The following is a 20,428-nucleotide window of genomic DNA, read 5'->3' as shown; positions in this document are numbered from 1 at the left end:
GTTCCATGTGAGAGCTTGACAGAATATTCGGAATGATGGTTTTCTGAGAGTGTGATTTAGCCATCCCCACTTCCTTCTGTTGATTTGAATGTATAGTGGTTCTTGTCCTGCTCTATTCTGAAGCTGCTCATTTGTGAGAGTCATGCCATTTGATGCGAAGGATGTACCTCAGGCATCTATTTATGAATTTCTGCAGCTTGTGATTTGAAGACTTTTTATTACACCAGATCTCGCATCCATACAAGAGCACACTCTTCACATTTGTGTTGAGATACACAGTTTCGTCTTCTTCGATATTGTTTGTAACCTCCATATTGGATGAAGAGTCTCAAAAGCAGTCTTGAAAGTCTTGCTTTTCTTATCCTGGCATTGATATACTTGTCCGTTCCTCTGTCTCTGCCCATAATACTTACTCCCCAAATAGGTGAACTGTTTCACATCTTCTAGGTCATCCCCTCCCAGTGTGATGGTGTTGTTATTGGACTGGTTGATCCTCATTGTTTTGGTCTTTCCCTTGTTGATGCTCAATCTAGTCATGAAGGCATTTTTGTCTAGTGTTGCAACCTTTTCTTCCATGCTTTTGTGTCAATGGGAAAGGAGGGCGACCTCATCAAAGTTCAGCAGGGTGCTTAATTTACTAACATAAATTATTTCTAAGTATCTGTTGCATTGATGGTGTGAATACAGACATTATCTATGTGATTTTCTCGTGTGGTTGAGTTTCTCAGATCATATTAAAAGAACAATAAATGTTTCTACGATTTATCTGTGTATTAGAATTATAATTAGCCTAAATTAGCTATCTACCTTCATGCTAATATTGCTTTTAAATAATTAATTACAAAGAATTAGATCATGAAAGCCTGTTTTCATCTGTAAGACTTTTGGCTTGCTTTCCTGTTTGCATAGAAAATTATGTTTTAAATTTTAGTGACATGTACGAAGAATGTTGAATGCTGTCATTTGAGTCTTTTTTTTTTTTATTCTTTTAATCAACAAAATTTCTCTGTTTTCTAAATTTCAGATCTAGAGTGGCTGAACACTGAAGGTCCCATTTCTCTATACAAAGACCTTTGTGGAAAAGTGGTGGTTTTGGATTTTTTTACTTACTGCTGCATCAACTGTATGCATCTGCTGCCTGACCTCCATGCTTTAGAGCAGAAATACTGTGATAAAGGTATCAGTGCTTTACATGGCTTTGAGTAGAATTTCTTGGCAGTCACAGGTGTAGTAGCTGAGTTATATTGTTGCTGATTGCTAAACACTTGGCACAACTTCAGTGGTGTCTAAAAGTACTTTCTAATCTGTGGTAGCCTAAAAAAAAGGAGGACTGTATGTACTCTTACATATACTTCTGAAAGGGGGTAATTGGCAGTTGTTGCATCTGTATATTTAGAAAAGCAATATTACTTATAAGTCCAAGTCTGCTACTCTCATGAATAGAGCTATTTGCAGAATAAGGTGCTACTCAATGGCTAGGTCTGCACTAGCCCAAAACTTCGAAATGGCCATGCAAATGGCCATTTTGAATTTTACTAATGAAGCGCTGAAATACATATTCAGCGCCTAATTAGCATGCCAGCAGCCACAGCACTTTGAAATTGCTGCAGCTCGCCGCTGCGCGGCTCGTCCAGATGGGGCTCCTTTTCAATAGGGCCCCGGCAACTATTGAATTCCTAACAGCAGATAGGAATAAGGGGATTTCAAAGTTGCTGGGTCCTTTTGAAGAGGAGTCCCTTCTGGATGAGCTGTGCAGCGGCGAGTCACGGCAATTTCAAAGTGCCGTGACTGCCGACATGCTAATGAGGCGCTGAATATGTATTTCAGCGCTTCATTAGTAAACTTGGAAATGGCCATTTCGAAGTTTTTGGCTAGCATAGACATAGCCTTTGTTACAAACTGTGATTTATTATGTGTTTATATATGTATGTTTTACCTTCTCCCCTCATTGTTGCCTCTCATTATTTTTTGCTTTTAACTTTATTACATTGTTTACTTCAGTTAAGGTAACAAAACATAGCAAGTTTTGCATGAAGTATTGTTATTTATATAGTGTAATATATATATACACAGCATTTTTAAGAAGACTTAGAAAGAAAGTTCTGTGCCCTGAAGATTTTATCAATTATTTCAGAGAAATGTAATATTTGCTACAATGGTTGACATACAAGAAGTTGCTGAAAAGTGGCCAGTGAAGAAATAGGGACACAGCAATTTATAAGAGAAGCAAGTTCTATTTGGGGTGGGGTGGGTGAGTGGGGAGTGACACATGGGAGATGAGCTGTTACAAAGTTACAGCAAAGGATAAAGTGAAAAGTTCTGTATAAAGTAGCACAGGTATTTCTGTGAATAGTATATCTGTTCTTCTACTTCTAGTCCTAATTCTTCTATCAATGTGACATTGACTCTTAAACTCCATCTACATGGCCCCTCTCTTTTGGAAGGGGCATGCAAATACAGCTGATCAGAAATGCAGTATCCTGTGCCTCATTGCATATTTCCATGTGATCTGGCTTCCGGAAGAGAAAAATTAGGAAGAAGGGTGCTTTTGAAAGGAGGGGATTTCCTTTCGAAGGTACCCTGTACACATGGCTGTTTTGGCTTCCATAAATGGCTCTTTTGAAAGTCAGATCATGCGGGGATATGCAAATGAAGCACAGGTTATTTAAATGTGCATCTCATTTGCATTTCCAGTTAGCCACATTTGCATGCCCCTTTTGAAAGGGAAGGGCCATATAGACACAGCTTTGGAGAGGAATGTGGTGGAACTCAATGGTGAAGCAGTTCCTTGGAAACTCTGTGGATAATCTAATCATTTTAAATGAAACCACTTGATTTTGTGTCTTCCATCTCTTCTGCTACTCCGCACTCCTAAGCTGCACACCGTTTCCAAACTTCTTTTCACATACATAAAACATCTAAACTTTTCTATAAATGACCCCATCTTCACGCTTCCCTTAATTCAGTTGCTCTGAATATGATGCATCCTTTTAGCTCCAAGCATACATTGTATTCCATATCTGCTCCTGCTCTGCTTCGGTTTCCAGTACGTTCGGACACATTCGAAAGCACACACCTAATTATTGTCTTGTAGACCTGAGTTTTCAAATTATAGGCATTCATCTATTGCAGTCTCTTCATTCAGTCTGAGCCTTTCCTATTCTGCTCAGCAGTTTGAGTTCACCATTATCCCATACTCTTGCTAGGTCCTTGTAGTGTAGTTTTTGTAAGTGGCTGTCCTCCCAGACTTACATTACCATCACATTTACTATCTATTTTTATTTCTGCTGATTTTTTTATGCCATTTCTTTCAAGAGTGCATTTTGATTTCTCTAGTTTTCAGCTTCCTCTTTGCTCTCCTCCATAAGCTCTACATGTCTGCAAAAAGCATGCACCAAGTAACCACGTCCTGAATGTTTTCTGTAACTGCATCAGGCATCAATGTAAATAAAAATGGCCTTAAATGCTAAGCCTTCAAGTTTTCTAACTCTTTCCGGAAACTGTTTATTTCACATTGTCTTCTAACTGTGGTAAGAACATATATGTTCTGGAAAAGTCAGATGTAGCCTTCATGTATCTGTTTCATTCTCATATATAACTGGATGACTTAGAGTGTGGTCATAAGCCTTTTCCAGATCAGTGAATGCTGTATGCAGGGTTTTCTGCTTTTCTCCATATGTTTCCACAACCAGTCTTACTGCAACCTTCTTGACTTGCTTGGCATGAATCAAAACTGATTATCCTATCCTTTTCTTTTGTCTCTTGTCTATAATTTTCTCCCAGATCAGCATCATTTGGCTCATGAATTTAATGCTGTAGTGGTTAGCCCGTTCTTGTATGTAGCCTTCTCTCTTAAATATTGCTACTAATTTTTATTTTTCAGGGATCTTCTCAGTCCTCCTGATGCTATGAAACAGTTATAGCACCACTGATTTTGCTTATTAAAATTATATTACATATTTGAAATTGAAATCTAGTATGCTAATATAAAGGGTCCTTAACACGCAGCTACTCAGTCTCTGCCCTTTATTGCTCATCATCTATCCAATTTATTTATGGAGCCTACTATAGTGGATACACATGCTACTATAATATAAACAATAATACAGTAATGAACATGAGAGTTTTCTTAAGTCAGAAAACAAGGGCTTCTGAAGTTTTGATAGTGAAGGAGGGTGTGTGTACTGATACTAAACATGAGAGTGACTTAAGATTTAGTGATAGTTTGGATAAGGGGAAAAAAAAGAACTGAGAGGAAAATCAGTGTTTGTGAACCTGGAAAAACAAAGATTAAGAAGAATAAGTCTGGAGAAGGAAGGAAAAGAAAATAGCACAGTATTCCCTCTTACTTAAAATATTCATCTTACCTAAAATGCAGTAAAAGGTGTGAAGAAAACTTGGCTTTTAAATAGGTTTTAGCAGATATATTATTTTTCAAATCTATGTATTTCAGGCTTTAAACGTGTAAGTAACTTGAAAATCAGGAGACTTTAAACTCCTATTTGTGTCCCTAGCACCAGTCAACCCATTCTCAACTACTGCTCTTCTAGCACTGAAAGTATGGCTACAACTCCCTTCATACTTTACCTTTTAGAGGAAAACCTGAATCAGGAATTGGATATGAATTCAGTTTTAGCTTGTTCTTCTCATCATTAAAAATTGAACAAGGCATACCTGTAAGTGTAGCTTTCATGAACTCAGAAGGCAGATGTGTGCTTTGACAAAAGAAGAAAATGTTTTAAAATTCTTTCTTTAACCCTATGGCTCTCCTTTAAGTAACCTTGCACCAGGAATTTGGGCTATTTTTTAAATGAAACTTTTTCAGCCTGTTTCCTAAAATAATCTACAGATTAACTGCAGACTAAACAAACTGTTGAATGCAGTGGCTGGACCTTCAGGGATTAAAGAATTGGGGAATGGTCTGAAATAGGAATTTGGGAAGTGTTCTAGGCAACATCAGAAAGTCAGAGTTGGACATGAAAAGATTTTTAAAAATAATGAAAAGATTTGCTGCAGATGGTACAAAGTGTTTCTACGTCTTTTTTTCTTAATCTCTTTTTAATATGTCCAGAAAAATGGAAGTAAGAATGTTGAGATATAATTATAGTATTAATGCACTGCTTCTGTGCTGACATTTGGCATATAAGAAAAGCTTTAGAAATACAGATGTAATACATACAGTCTACAAAATGGTTTTGGACTGTTAGGCATATATGGTATTTACATTTCGAAGGGTTTTCTGCAGAGCGAAAGTGGTGTGGTAGATAGGGGAAATATGCCTCTGGAAAGAATTTTTGCCCCCCTCCACCCCCAAGCATCAGCGTTCTGATGAGCTGGGGTGGGGTGGTGGTGCGTGACCCCTGCCCTGCCCCAGGCTCCTCCCAAATTGTATCCTTTCCCCAAAGACCCCACTCCAACTCCACCTCTTCCTCTCCTATTCTGCCACCTCCCCTCCCAGTACCTCTTTCACATGACAGAACAGCTGATCATGGTGGGTGGGAGGTGCTAGAAGGGGGGTGAAGGTGCTGAAGGGTTCCCTCTTTTTCCCCACCCCTGAGTGGCATGTATTTTGATACATGCATCAATATGGTATAGATGCACATGAAAAAATTGTGGCAGGAGTACGGCCAAGGGGTTCTGAGTGTGAGAGGGGGCTCAGACCTGGGCAGAGGCGTGGGGTGGTGGCGTGAAAGGGACTGGCTTTGCCTGGGGCTGAGGGTGAGGTGCAAGGATTCTGGCTGGGGTTGTGGGCTGTGGGATAGGATTGGGAAAGAGGGTTGGGTGCAGGGTTGTGAGTGGGGACTCCAGGGCTAAGATGTTGGGGGGGCGGTCCTCCAGGACTGGGCCACTCCAGCTGCAGCAAAGAGGCACCAGGACCAGGCTGAGCCAAGCAGCACCAGGGTCAGGGCCAGACTACCCTGGTGGCAGCAGCAGAAGGGGGTCCAATCACCACAGGTTGGAGGATATAGTGCTAAATAGGCAGCTGCACATTACAGGAAACGTGGGGCTATTGATTGGGCAGTCGCTGGCAGACAGATGCTGGGGCGAAAGGGTGGCTCTGATCATGGGGACTACTAGTGGATGCTCAGCACCTACCATTTTTTTCCCTGTGAGCACCCATGGAGTAAGTGCCAGGTTTGTCTCCTGTTATACCCTTCCAATTTTGGTTTTCCTTAATGTTTTGCACTACTTGCTCCTCTAGGGATCCGCCACTGCTCATGACAAAAAATAGCAATAGGTAGCTCACCTGGAGAAGGTGGCTTAATGCCTAGAAGTCTCACTGCTGAAGGGGTTTGCAGGAGATAGGAGAGACAGCAAGAAGATTGCTGTATGAAAGGGCAGCAGGGATGACTACTAGGGATATTAGACTTTTGAGAAAGAGAGCTGTTCCCAGGCAAGGTAAGGAAAAGGTGACAATAAGAAAGTGAGCATGGTGGGTCTCCTGCAGGTTGGCAGGGACAGTGAAAAGCAATAGGAGCATAATTTACCTGTTTCCAATTCCTTGTTTTGCAAGAATAAACATACATGGTGTTTCTGTGACTTTATATAATTGAGATAATAAAACGGCCTGATTCCTTTTCCCATCTATCTTACAGCATACTGGAAGCATGAATTAATGGCCATATAAAATGCACATGGAAGTAACTTTTTCCAACTATTGTACTATACACTAACTTCATAGATTATCAAAACATCTAGCACTTATTTTATAATCACATTTTGCACATACCCTTCTAATTTACCACAGTTATGAGATCAGATTGATGGAACTTCAACAACATGCTGCTGTGACGTGAGATGGCTGAACATAAGAATCTGTTTTAGATTTGATGTTTCTAAGCATCCTGTCTCTGTGCACATACACGCATTCTTATTTTTTGGATCTTCAATGGTTTGTCTCAAAATTAAGCTCACTTTTGATTGAACTAAATGCCACCAAGATCTGTACCTGATAGTTTCTTGCTTTTATCTGCAGCAGCGCTATTTCTGTTTTCAAAGTGGCATTCAGTAGGTTATTTTAAACCCTGGGGCATATTCAGTTCATGTTATCAGTAGACCAGAAATTGCCTGTTGAATTTCTATAACAGGAAAGGCTTTTATAATATTCAGAAACATTTTGGCAGAGGCCCAAATTTGTGCTCTTGAATAATCCTTGAAGCCAAGGTTTTAATCTGGGGCTTGTTAAAATGGCAACACGCTTATTAATTCACACAATAATTTGAACAGTTTAGATTTTTTTGCTTTTTTGAAAAAAATAATCTCTTCTGGGCTTTCAAATTTTAGGATTTATTTAATCTTAAATGCATTAAAAATAATTGAAAAAGCTAGTTTGCATTTGTCCACAAATTACATAATTTATAAGTTATATGAAGGCAGCTACTGTAGCAAAAATAACAACTTCAGCTTGGCAGCCATCTTTACAGAGAAAATCCAGTGAGCAGTAACAGTAAAATATGCATTGCAGCAGAAAATTACTTTTTGTTGAACAGGAGACAGAAAACTGTATTTTATAGCTGTATAGTGAGTTACTTTTTAGTATCAAGAAGGAAAGTGGGTGCTTGTTATACCTCATAATTCAGCAACAAGGGGGAGAAATTGTTTTTCTCTCATTATTTGTATGTCACCATAATCATACCTGATACTATGAATGCAGATGTGCTCAAAAGTTAACAGAATCATGCATCAAATATTGTACATTGCGAAGGTACAATACAGACACTACAAAATAATACATATGAAACAAAGTGGAGCATCACTGTCCATAGCTTTAATGCTTTGTGTGGTAAATAGGTCCTTCAGACTCTTTGGTGTAGGAAATGGAGCCAGCTGGATGTGGAATGCTGGGAAGAAAACAGGGGAATAGTGCTCACTCCTGGGGGAATCTTGCACCATTGAGCAGTTCAGAATTTTGCAGAAATTAATGTTGTGCTTGCAGAATTTCCTTTTTTCTATACGTAAACAGGCTTTAGAGACAATGGCCACCACTAGGGACCATTGGACCCAGCAGAAACTAGTTCACAAGGAGAAGGTAAGACTGGGGAGAGGGGATAGGAACAGGAGAGTTCTCAGCATGTTCTGAAGGAAGGTTGCAATGTGCAGGAAACTCCATTCAACTCCAGGACCCACCATTGTGCTGTTTCTTCCACTAAATCTCTGGGGTCTAGGAGAGTACTGTCTGTGCCAGGGAGGAGGAAACTGGGGCATAGAAGATTTGAGTGTCCAGGCAGGGGGTGCTATGCACCTGATCTCTGGGAGGGCAGGTGGTGGGTGTGGGTTGAGCTCTGGGGAAGGGAGGAATGTGAATTTCTGGACTGGTAGTGCCCTGCCTTTGGGTTCTGCATGGAGAAGGTGTGAGTGTCTAGGATGGGATGTTGCCATGGCTGAGCTCTGGGGAATAGAGGATGTGTGTCTAACCTCCCAGCTGGCCTCCAGGAAGTGATGTCACAATGTGACAAATGTTGCTGGCGTGTCATGGTTATGTTGCTGTTACTGAGTGAACAGTTCATAATAGGGAAAGTGTTCCCAGGAGAAATGTTGCTCATAAAGTATAGCTGCAATACCTTATTCAGCGTGTACTGTGTTTGGATATTGATGTTGAGAGATTCTAGCTGTTGTTTGTGATTCAAGGACACTTATAATATCCAGAAGCACAAGTGATCTTTGAGAAGTGCTAGCTATATTATGCTTTGCTAAAGTTCTACACTGTATTCAAAATTCTGATTTCTTAAGAAGTAGTAACTTTGTACAACTGCTTAACTGATGTAATTTTGCTCCATTCAGGAAAAGGAATGGGAGACAGGATTATAGCTGTAAGCATTGCAGTCTGGGAAGTGGACAGATTCCAGATGCTAGTCTGGGATTGTGGTTCACACAGTCTGATCTATTCCATTCAGATCTGTAAAGCTAGGAAAGGCAGAGTTCATTAATTTATTTATGTATAACATAAGCATATAGTTATGGCTAAGAGCAGTGCAGGACTTTGCCAAAAATGTGTAGGAAATATTGTCACATATAATTTGTCACGTTAAATTTTTTTAACACAACAGCATAATCTCTCACTGAAACACAATATAAAATCTTAAATAAGATGTACAACCATTCTACAAACCGAGTACTAGTACTATGTTTTTACCTCTGTTCTACTTTAAAGTAGATAGTGTGCGTGTTTTATATAATAATATGTAGCTGTGTCCTGAAATTTAAAGATATCTGAAATTATACATAAGGATATAAACTGAACCTTTGAAACTAAATGGTCAGTTGATCATTCTGAAAGATTTCTGGTTTTTTTGTTGCCAAAGTATGGTAAATAGAGGTTTAAGTAATCTCTACTTTGCTCCTTGGAAGATTTCTAAAACATGAAGTGAAGCTTCTCTATATGCCAAGTACTGTAGAACTAAGTAAACTTAACCTTTGTCACAAAAAGAAAATTAACTAGAAATGAAAAACCTGCTTTAAATTTAGGAAAGCAGGGAAAAAAGTAATCAAAGAACTTAAGGAAGATGACTGTTTCTATCTTACTTATGAATGGCTTAGGATGGCTACTGGTGTACATTACTTGAATTATAATAATACTTTTCACTTATAGTACCTTTACTGTTAGGATATCAAAGTCATTGTCTTCTCTTTTTCTTATGGAGAAATAAAAAGCAGTTTGGATTTTGTGGCTGATTTCTAAGACTGTTTTAATCATCCTTAAAATGAAATACATGAAAAGTTTCATGTCTGTTGTGTCATAAATATATACTTCTAATGTTTGTTTGAAACATGGAATTCCATAGTATCTCAATAGTTCATACTTTTCCACTATTTGCATGGTAACTGAAATAGTTATGTATATCCTAATTACTACTCCCAGATTTCCGTGGTAGGTTTGCCTCCTAGTTTTAGAATGAAGCTTTCCATTACCGTATTTTTCTAAAGTCAGAATGTACTTTATTTTTAATTTCTTATTCAAACTCTTATTTGCATTCAGGAATGTTTCAGTGCAAGACTCTTTTTCTGTTTTTTCTTTCAGATGGTCTACTTGTTGTTGGTGTCCATTCAGCGAAGTTCCCAAATGAAAAGGTTCTCAGTAACATTAAAAGTGCTGTTCTTAGATATAACATTACCCATCCTGTGGTAAATGATGCTGATGCAACACTTTGGCATGAATTAGAAGTATCTTGCTGGCCAACGGTGGTCATTCTTGGACCTCGCGGAAATATGCTGTTTTCTCTTGTTGGAGAGGGACACAAAGATAAATTATTTTTATTTACTTCTATTGCTCTAAAATTCTACAAAGAGAAAGGGCAAGTCACAGATAGCAAAATTGGAATAAAATTGTACAGAGACTCTCTGCCTTCTTCTCCCTTGCTGTTTCCTGGCAAAGTGACTGTAGACAGTTCAGGGGACAGGCTTGTGGTAGCAGATACGGGACATCACAGAATTTTGGTTGTTAGTAAAAATGGGCAAATCTTACACACCATTGGAGGTAAGGTTTACATCAATTTCTCAGTCATGTTATTTGTTTTTTAACAGAAGTCTGTGCATTCTTTGTGTTCAGTGCTTAGCATATTGTAAATGCTCAAAAATAATTACTGATTTTATGTAAGCATTTTCCTTACTATTCATAGTCAAATTGGTTTTGGGTAGAAAAATAACTTTTAGAACAAATCTATGTATATCCAGGAAAATACTTGTTTTAAGGTGCTTCATGTTTCTAATTGTTAGAGTAATTTTGGCATTTTTATATTATTCTCAATCTGCAGTACATATAGATTGGGTTTACACTACAGCGGACCTTCTAAAGAAGTGTTTCCGGAATAGAGCTTCTGAAAAAATTTCTCTCGAAAGATTGCATCCACACAAAAAAGTGGATCGAAAGATTGATCCATTTTTTCAATAGAGAGCATCCACAGAGCCCCTGTTCTCCCAAAAGAATGGGCTAGGGATTGAAAAATCTGGCGCCATGAGGATTGCTCTTTCAAAAGAAGGGCCTGCGGCGTGTCTACACATGCCACCCCCCCCCCCCCAAAAAAAAAATAAATAAATCTTTCAGAAAAAGGCCACAGTCTTTCGGTTTCAGCCTGAAAAAGTTCATTTTGTGGGTGCACAGTCTGCATGTTTTTCAAAAAAGCCCAGCTTTTCCAAAAAAACTTGCTAGTGTAGACACTGCCATAGAATATAGAGTCTGCACAATTATCAGTTCTATATCACTTTGTGTACCTAGTGCTGTAGCTCTACATAACAGGTTCTGCGTCACTCTATCCCTGACTCCACAAAGACTGAATCCACTGGATTCCTGCCTAGGAGCCTTGCTCCTCAGCAAACTCATGTAGTGTCTGCAACAAATTCAGGTCAGCTTTGTGCATAGGCTCTTGACTACAGGCAGTTTTGAAACCGACTAGTCATTTTTGCCTAAAGAAAGCAAGAATGCAGAAGTAACATGTTGCATAATTAGGGAGAATTAAACAATGTATTTAAATTTAGTTGCTAAGATAGTATGGGTAGCAAAAGTAACTTTTAATGTCTCTTTAAACGTGTTCAGCTTTCTCTTTTGTTCGCCATACAGACCTAATCGTTCTTCTGCTTCTTTTATTTGCGTTTTGTATCTAATCGTACATAAAAAGTGAACAGTGATTGCATACTATTAGGAGTTTTTTGGAGTTTTTCTTTTTTTTTTTTTTTGGTCAAAGCTACATATGTATATCAGTTTCTAGATATATCTGTATCTATATACTACTTATGCCAGCCCAGTTATAATCTATCCTACTGACAACTACTGCTGCCAGATCTTGCTATGGATCTGATTCAAAACCATTCAAGTCAATGGGAAGTTTTCTGTTGATGTCAGAGGACTTTGAGTAATATCAGCTTCATTGTAGGATGTTGCAGCTCTTCAAACAATGCCAGTAATGCTAAAGTTTGTAAAACAAGAACCCTTAGTTGAGTAACAGCAGATTAAGTAAGTAGAGCGTAATTCTCCAAGTAATAAAAAAAAAAACCTGACCAAGACACCAGAACTAACACCTCTTGTTTTGGAAGGTGCTATGTGAATTTTTATAATCATTTGTATAAGAGCATTTGTTTTTGATATGTAAGATGACATCTCCAAGAGCAAGATGTTCTTTGATATGATGTTGGGTTTTCTATTCAGTAGTGAATCAAAGGGAAATGTACTAATTTTTGTTTAATCAGCAAGACCACTTCTTGTCAAATCCTGTGCAGTTCCCCGGAGGTCTTGCATCTGGGTACTTTTTGAGCCTGAGTCTGCATAATGAATTGAATTAGACATGGTCACATCCTGCATAAACCTGAACTGTCATCTTATAATTAAATGATAAAAGTTGTTAATAAATTCTGTATTTTAGTGACTCAGTAAAAACTGTGGGCAGAAAACAATGTGGCCAAGATTATAATTCAGTATCCACTGACGTTAAAATAACTGAATGTGCATAATAAATCGTGATGCACACTCAATAGTCTGTAAATCTATATGTCTTCCCATGACAGCTGCAGCAAATTAATTTTACAATATTCTCTGTTTTAAATTGCAAGATATGGCACTTAAGTTTACAGTATTCTGTGTAGCTCATGATGCGTATCTCTGTCCTTATCGTGTTGTCTGGAAGGTTAAATAGGTCTATTCTTCATGCTGCCTTTGTATACAGTTCCATGCTTCTTTGTTACTACTAATTATGAATTAAAAAGTGGTTTTGATAGCTGAAAATTAGATTTGCAGCTTATCAAGTACACTTAATTGAAGAAGATAAAAGCAATGACGTTAAAACGTTTTTATAGCTAGATTGCTTTGATGTAATCAGGACTAAAATAGTGAGGGATGAGTTTGTTTTTTTTAAACTCTTTTCTTGGTACAAGAAAAGAGAAGTAAATCAGAATCCACACACAAGACTTTTATTATGAATATTGCTTGAGCAAGGAATCAGTGTATGCCTAGAATTTGAGGAGAAAGAATAAAGCAGCATATTGAATTGTCGTTGCACAGCAAGGTGATTCAAATATGAAACTCTGTAAAAGAGATCTAAAAACTAATGTTGAATAGTAACAGAAAACCATGCTAGTCTAGTAGTAGGCATCCTTCAGTCTATGTAGACTGTGGATCGATGCTAGTCTATATACTATCAAAACAAAAAAGCAGTCAAGTAGCATTTTAGAGACTAACAAAATAATTTATTAGGTGATCTTTCATGGGACAGACCCACTTCTTCAGACCATAGCCATGCCAGAACAGACTCAATATTTAAGGCACAGAGAACCAAAAATAGTAATCAAGGTTGACAAATCAGAAAAAAATTATCAGGATGAGCAAATCAGAAAGTAAAGGGGCTGGGGGGGAAGTCAAGAATTAAATTAAGCCAAGTATGCAAAAGAGCCCCTATAATGACCCAGAAAATGCCCATCCCAGTTCAAACCACATGTTAATGTGTCAACTTTGAATATAAAAGAGAGTTCAGTAGCCTCTCTTTCCAGACTGTTGTGAAAATTCCTCTTCAGTAAGACACAAACTTTTAAGTCATTAACAGAATGGCCCACTTCATTAAAATGTTGACTGACCGGTTTGTGGATCAGGAGTGTTTTTATGTCTGTTTTGTGCCCATTAGCTCTTTGTCTAAGAGAGTTTGAAGTCTGTTAAATATACAAAGCATCTGGACATTGTTGGCACATGATGGCATATTTGAGGTTAGTTGAGGAACAAGAGAATGTGCCCATGATTCTGCGACTAACCTGGTTAGGTCCGGTGATGGTATCTCCAGAATAGATATGTGGACAAAGCTGACAGCAGGCTGTGTACCACACTCTGTACTGCAGGAACACCAGTCCTGGAACTTTTCCATGCAACAAAGCCTGCTGCCAGCTTTGTCCACAGATCTATTCTGGAGATACAATCACTGGACCTAACCAGGTTATTCATAGAATCACAGGCACATTCTCATGTTCCTCAGCTAACATCATATATGCCATCATGTGCCAACAATGCCCAGATGCTTTGTATGTTGGACAGACTTCGAACTCTCTTAGACAAAGAGCTAATGGGCACAAAACAGACATAAAAACACTCCTGATTCACAAACGGGTCAGTCAGCATTTTAATGGAGTGGGCCATTCTGTTAATGACTTAAAAGTATGCATCTTACTGAAGAGGAATTTTCACGCTACTTTGGAAAGAGACTGCTGAACTCTCTTTTATATTCAAATTTGACACATTAACTCATGGTTTGAACAGCGATGGGAATTTTCTGGGTCATTTTAGGGGCTCTTTTGCATACTTGGCTTAATCTAATTCTTGACTGCTCCCCCCTTCTGCCCCTCTACTCTCTGATTTGCTCAGTTATCAATTGCTTGATAATTTTTTTTCTGATTTGTCAACCTTGATTACTATTTTTGGTTCTCTGTGCCTTAAATATTGAGTCTGTTCTGGTATGGCTATGGTCTGAAGAAGTGGGTCTGTCCCACAAAAGATCACCTAATAAATTATTTTGTTAGTCTCTAAAGTGCTACTTGACTGCTTTTTTGTTTTAAAAAATAATGGAATGGTATACAGACCTGGAAAAGCACCTTCTGGAAAATAATTGTACATGTATTTCTTTTGTGGTGTGAAATCTTGCTCTCTTAATTGGTTTATTTCATGTTTAGGACCAAACAGTGGGAGAAAGGATGGAAGATTTTCAGAGGCAGCATTCAATTCACCACAGGGGGTGGCTATAAAAAATAACATCATTTATGTAGCTGATACAGAAAACCATCTGATTAGAAAGGTAAAATTTCACTTAGAGGCAAGTTAAAGTATAACAGTTGAAATTTGTTACCCAGTTTCGCAGATGAAAATTGATATCAAAGAAATAATTCACAAACTATACTGTGCGACTGAGAGCAGAATTTGGCCTAGTATTTTTCAATAGCTAAACAAATACTTTTTGCCAATTTGTTTTTAAAGAAAGTGTGTCCACTTTTGCTGTATCTGCATGTTTTAAGCTATTAATGACAATTATTTAATACTTTCTTAATGGAAAATATAATAATTAAAAAATAAGAAGTGTAGCTTCCATGGCATGAGCAGTGGAGTGGGCTAACCTCTCCCAGGAGTGGTCCTATGTGACACCCTACATGTAGAATTGGAGTTGTTACCTGTTATACCCCTCACAAAACCACAGCTATACTTCTGTTTTAGTTCACTAGCTCTGGGAGTTAGCACACGTGTATTTACCCAAGTGTGAAACTTCATCTCCTGTTTCAATGTAGGCATACCCTTGGACATCTTTGTCAGTTAGATGCGGAAAAAACCAATATCCCCATCTGTAAAATCAATGTATGTGTTACTACTTTTTTCTTTGTAGATTGACCTTGAATTAGAGATGGTAATCACTGTTGCAGGCATTGGAATACAAGGCATGGACAAGGAGGGTGGAAGAAAAGGAGAGGAGCAGCCCATCAGTTCCCCATGGGACGTGATATTTGGGAGTTCAGGTATTGTACCAATTGAGTTTAATGTTTTGCACATTTATATCAGTAGGAGTGGGTGCCAGATTTTTTTGTTACTAGTTGTTTAATTCTTAGATGTAACATTAATTTGTTTTCATAATCAGGCCAAATTAACTATGGTTTCATATACACAGATACCAGAATTTTCTGCAGGGGTCAAATATATGATTTTTAGCATAAAAACATAAGACTGTGCTACCTTGGAACCTCGTGAATTGTAGCAGGCTGAGTAGTCCCTGGAATTGGACACTAGAGGGAGTCATGATCACTTTCGCTAAGCCAATGTATGGCACAAGGATCATTCAGACAGCAACTATAATTTAATAGGATCTTTTAAAGTGTTTGTATATTTTGAAGGCTAATGCAGCACCTTCCTGCTCTAGTTCGTGCAGAGTTCTCTAACCACTTGTAAACATTTGGATTCAGGAAATAAAAATGACACTAATTTCGGATTTGCTTTGTTCATTAACAGATCCATGACTAAAAGGATTGCTAGATTGAAAGACCATTACCAACTTTCAGTCAGCTCAGTCAAAAGAATCGGGTTTGTGTAGTCTGGAAAAGAGAAGACTGAGAGGGGATCTGGTAACAACTTTCAAGGTTGTTGGAAAGAGGAGGGAGAACAAATATTCTCCTCTGCCTCTGAGGATAGGACAATAAACAGTGGGCTTAAATTGCATCAAGAGAGGTTTAGGTTGAACATCAGAAAAAACCCTAAATGTCAGGATGGTTAAACATTGGAATAAATTGCCAAGAGTGGTTGTGGAATCTCCATTCTTGTAGATTTCTAAGAGCAGGTTAAACAAACACCTGTTAGGCATGGTCTAGCTGGTTCTTGGTTCTGGTGTGTGTGCCGGGAACTGGGCTTCGTGATCTCCCGAGGTCCCTTCCAGTTCTGATTCTGTTACTCAGCATGATATTTCATGAACTATCTAGATGAATTACAGAGAGGTAGCTGTGTTAGTCTGTATCCTCCCAAAACAAAAAAAGCAGTCATGTAGCACTTTAAAGACTAACAAAATAATTTATTAGGTGATGAGCTTTCATGGGGTAGATCCACTTGTTTTTCCAGATGGGGAAAATTATTTTGTTAGTCTTTAAAGTGCTACTCTGCTTTTTTGTTCCATCTGGATTAAAAATGAAATCTCTACACAAGTGATGCGACAAAAACTCATTTTCCCAAAGATGCATAACTTTATTTTGTTTCTCAGTACAGCTGATACACATTTGAGCTTGACATCCCATGATTTAACAATTGCCATTTGAAGATCTATAACAATTAGAAACCAATACTACACATCATCTTACAGTTTGGAATCAGCATTTGTTTGATTTAAAAAGTTGACTTCAAACTCCTGTATTTCTTCTAAATAATCCTCTAAAATAATGTACTAATTTGAAGGTGAAGGCGAACAAGCGTGTGATATGAAAGGTATGAGCTGAGTCTAGTGTATGCAGTTAGAAGTACTTGCACCTTGTATAAATACTTTCAGGACAGTAAACTTTCTATGTCTTTGTATTGGGTCAGCTATCAGAGAAGAACAATCTGAGAGGGAATATAAAGAATTTAAGTCTGTGTGATAGAGATTGGTACCACCAGTGGACTTGGTTATTGGGAAGTGTGACAGGTAACTGCACCTGTATGTATTATTAACATTTTTCACCTCTCCTGTATTCGTTCTACATAATCTTTCTTATCTGTGTGGTTTCTGCCCACAGAGCTTTATAGGGGTGCCTGCAGATGGTCCAGACACCACTGTGAAAGGAATACCTTGCCTTATGCAGTGTGGTGTAGCTGGAGGTTGAGTTTTCTTAACTTTATCCTGACTGGTTTTGCCATTCTTCTTTAGTTTGGAAGGTGATGCAATGAGTAGACAGATGCCCTGATTATATGGGTATGATCTTTTATGGGACCATACAACACCCTGAACTGAGATAAGCAGATATACACAGACTCAAACTATGCAGTCTACCTCTTTCTGTAACTTAAGTTGCTTAATGGAGCACTTAGAAGTGTCCAACTAGGCAAGTATATATGATGCTTATAATTTATTTCATGGTACTAGCCTCTATGTCTATCAGATGCAAACAAATCTGTTTGCTGTTTGGTTTTTAAAATATAGCCTTGATTGTTAAATGAGGCATTAACTGGTAGACTCTTTGAGAGAGACAAGAATAGAAGCTGTGTGTAACAGCCTAGGCATCTGACACATTAAAAATATAGTGCCTGATTTTTCCACTGCCTTTCCCCTTCTGATTTGATAGCGTTTTACATTCACATTTCACAAATATAAATGACTGCATATAATAAAAGGCAGTGGAGAATCAGGACTACATGGTATTTAGCTTTGACGTGTTGATTCTTGATATATATGCCAGATATTTATATATACCAGATTTTGTAAATGTTCTTATCTCAGAACTTATATGGATTTTTCACACTGAATTGGGTTCTGGCAATGTGTTGTACATTTGCATGTGTGTTTACAAGACTTAAATTCTTCTTTATTTGTTTACCTTAAAAAAAATCAGTGCTTCTCAAAGGCAACGAAACAGCCCTGGAGACTGAAGTCTTCTAACTAACTGTCCATGGAACAGGCACAGCAGGGACATCAGTAGGGCTTGCTCTCTTGACATTCTGACTTAAACCTGACCTCAAGGTTCATCTCTATTTGACAAGAGAGGGGTTCTTTAGGCCTTTGGCATCCACTGAGTACCAATTATAACATTTGATAAATATTCTCAAGAACAGTGATGCTTAGCAGGGGCTTTAGTGTGTCTCCTGACGCTCTTTGCAACACATGATATTAAAACATTGTATGATTTAATCATTAACCTGTCTACATTATTAATAAGGGTTATTTTATTATGTTATTAACCAATTAAGTTAACTTATTTGCTGTGAGAATAATATATATTCTTTATCAGAGAGATAGCCATGTTAGTCTGTATCTTCAAGAACAACAAGAAGTCCTGTGGCACCTTATAGACTAACAAATATTTTGGAACATAAGCTTTCGTGGGCCAAGACCTGCTTCATCAGATGCATGAGTTGGGGAGAGGGTGGTCCAGAGGGCTATTTAAAGAGTAGGGTCCTAGTAAAAGGGAGGGCCAGAGCTGACAAGGTCTATTCAGCAAGGTGGAAATGGCCCGCTATCAGTAGTATGTATCAAAAGAGGAAAAAACAAGTCAGATCAGACAGGAGGATGTGGGCTCATTGTCAGTGTGTAATGGGGAGATATTAACACCCAGGGCATAGAAGCTGCTTTTATAAGGGGCGAGTCACTCCCAGTTTCTCTTTAATCCTTGGTTGATGGAGTCAAATTTGCAAATGAATTGCATCCCAGAGATTTCTCTCTCCATTTGGTTTATGAAATTTCTTTTTTTTAGGACTGCTACTTTTAAATCTATTACTGAGTGTCCAGGGAGATTGAAGTGTTTTCCCACAGCTTTCTGTACATTACCGTTCCTGATTTCTGATTTATGTCCATTTATTCTTTTACACAGTGACTTTCTGGTTTGGCCAATGTAAATTGTAGTGGGGCATTGCTGGCACATGATGACATATATTATGTTAGTAGATGTGCAGGTAAAGGAGCCCCTGATGGTATGGTTGATGTCAGGTCCTTTGATGATATCACTGGTGTAGCTATGTGAGCAGAGTTGACAGCGAGGTTTGTTGCAGAGATTGGTTTCAGGTTTAGAGTTACTGTGTTGTGATCTATTGTTGCTGGTGAGAATTTGTTTAAGGTTGGCAGGTTGTCTGTAGGCGAGGACAGGCCTGCCTCCCAAGGTGTGTGAGAGTGAAGGATCTTTGTCCAGGACGGGTTGCAGATCACTGATGTGTTGGCATCTCCCTGCACCCCCTCCTGCACTCCTGCCCCAACTTTGCAGTCCCTCTTATACCACTCCTCTAAACTCTGATCCCCTCACAGACACTGCCCCCCTCCTCCGCCCCAGTCACAACCCCCTCCTTCACTCAAACTCCCTCCCAGATACCACACCACCTCCTGCACACCAATCCCTTACCCCAAGGTCTCTTCTGTGCCCAACCTCCATCCCAGATACTGCTCTTCTCCCATTAATACCATGGAAGAGTGCAGCCCTTGACTAAAGTACCAAATTCTTAGACTGGCCCTCCATGAAACATTGTTGCCTGTATCTGATTTAGGTTATAGTTGCATGTTTAGATGTTAGTCTAAATTCACTTACGCTACTGAATGTATGTAAAGGACATACAGATTTATCTTATATGGGCCGTGTCTACACTAGCCAAAAACTTCGAAATGGCCATGCAAATGGCCATTTCAAAGTTTACTAATGAAGCGCTGAAGTACCTATTCAGCGCCTCATTAGCATGCAGGTGGCCGCGGCACTTAGAAATTGACGCGGCTTGCCGCCACATGGCTCGTCCAGACGGGGCTCCTTTTCGAAAGGACCCCGGTACTTCAAAGTCCCCTTATTCCCATCTGCTCACAGGAATAAGGGGACTTCGAAGTAGGTGAGGTCCTTTTGAAAAGGAGCCCCGTCTGGACGAGCCACACAGCGAAGTCCCCTTATTCCTGTGAGCAGATGGGAATAAGGGGACTTTGAAGTACCGGGGTCCTTTCGAAAAGGAGCCCCCTCTGGACGAGCCGCGTGGCGGCAAGCCGCATCAATTTTGAAGTGCCACGGCCGCCCACATGCTAATGAGGCACTGAATATGTATTTCAACGCTTCATTAGTAAACTTTGAAATGGCCATTTGCATGACCATTTCGAAGGTTTTGGCTAGTGTAAACATAGCCATGGTGTTCGGAAAATATTACTATTATAATCAGAATATTTTCAAATGTGAGGTAAGATGAAATATGTCACCTAAAGCTTTTGTGGAAGCACAAGTTGTTGTAAACTGCTCCACCTTAATAGTAATAAAGTATGTGATTTGTTATGTTAGAATATATATT

General features: G+C 38.7%; 1 protein-coding gene across 2 annotated transcripts in view; it reads left to right on the top strand.

Annotated features, from left to right (window-relative positions):
• The window catches only part of NHLRC2 (NHL repeat containing 2), a 65,275-nt gene that overhangs the window by 6,674 nt on the left and 38,173 nt on the right, over nucleotides 1–20,428 (top strand). For both annotated transcript variants that reach the window (XM_074999116.1, XM_074999115.1), the window contains exons 2-5: nucleotides 1,025–1,177; nucleotides 10,019–10,474; nucleotides 14,638–14,759; nucleotides 15,339–15,468. In XM_074999116.1, coding sequence (XP_074855217.1) covers nucleotides 1,025–1,177; nucleotides 10,019–10,474; nucleotides 14,638–14,759; nucleotides 15,339–15,468 — 861 coding nt within the window. The remainder of the gene's footprint in view (nucleotides 1–1,024; nucleotides 1,178–10,018; nucleotides 10,475–14,637; nucleotides 14,760–15,338; nucleotides 15,469–20,428) is intronic.

This window comes from Carettochelys insculpta, chromosome 7 (genome assembly GCF_033958435.1).
Source record: "Carettochelys insculpta isolate YL-2023 chromosome 7, ASM3395843v1, whole genome shotgun sequence".
NCBI lineage: Eukaryota > Metazoa > Chordata > Testudines > Carettochelyidae > Carettochelys > Carettochelys insculpta.
The sequence above is the reverse complement of the archived record's forward strand: the minus strand, read 5'-3'. Positions and strand labels throughout refer to the sequence as shown.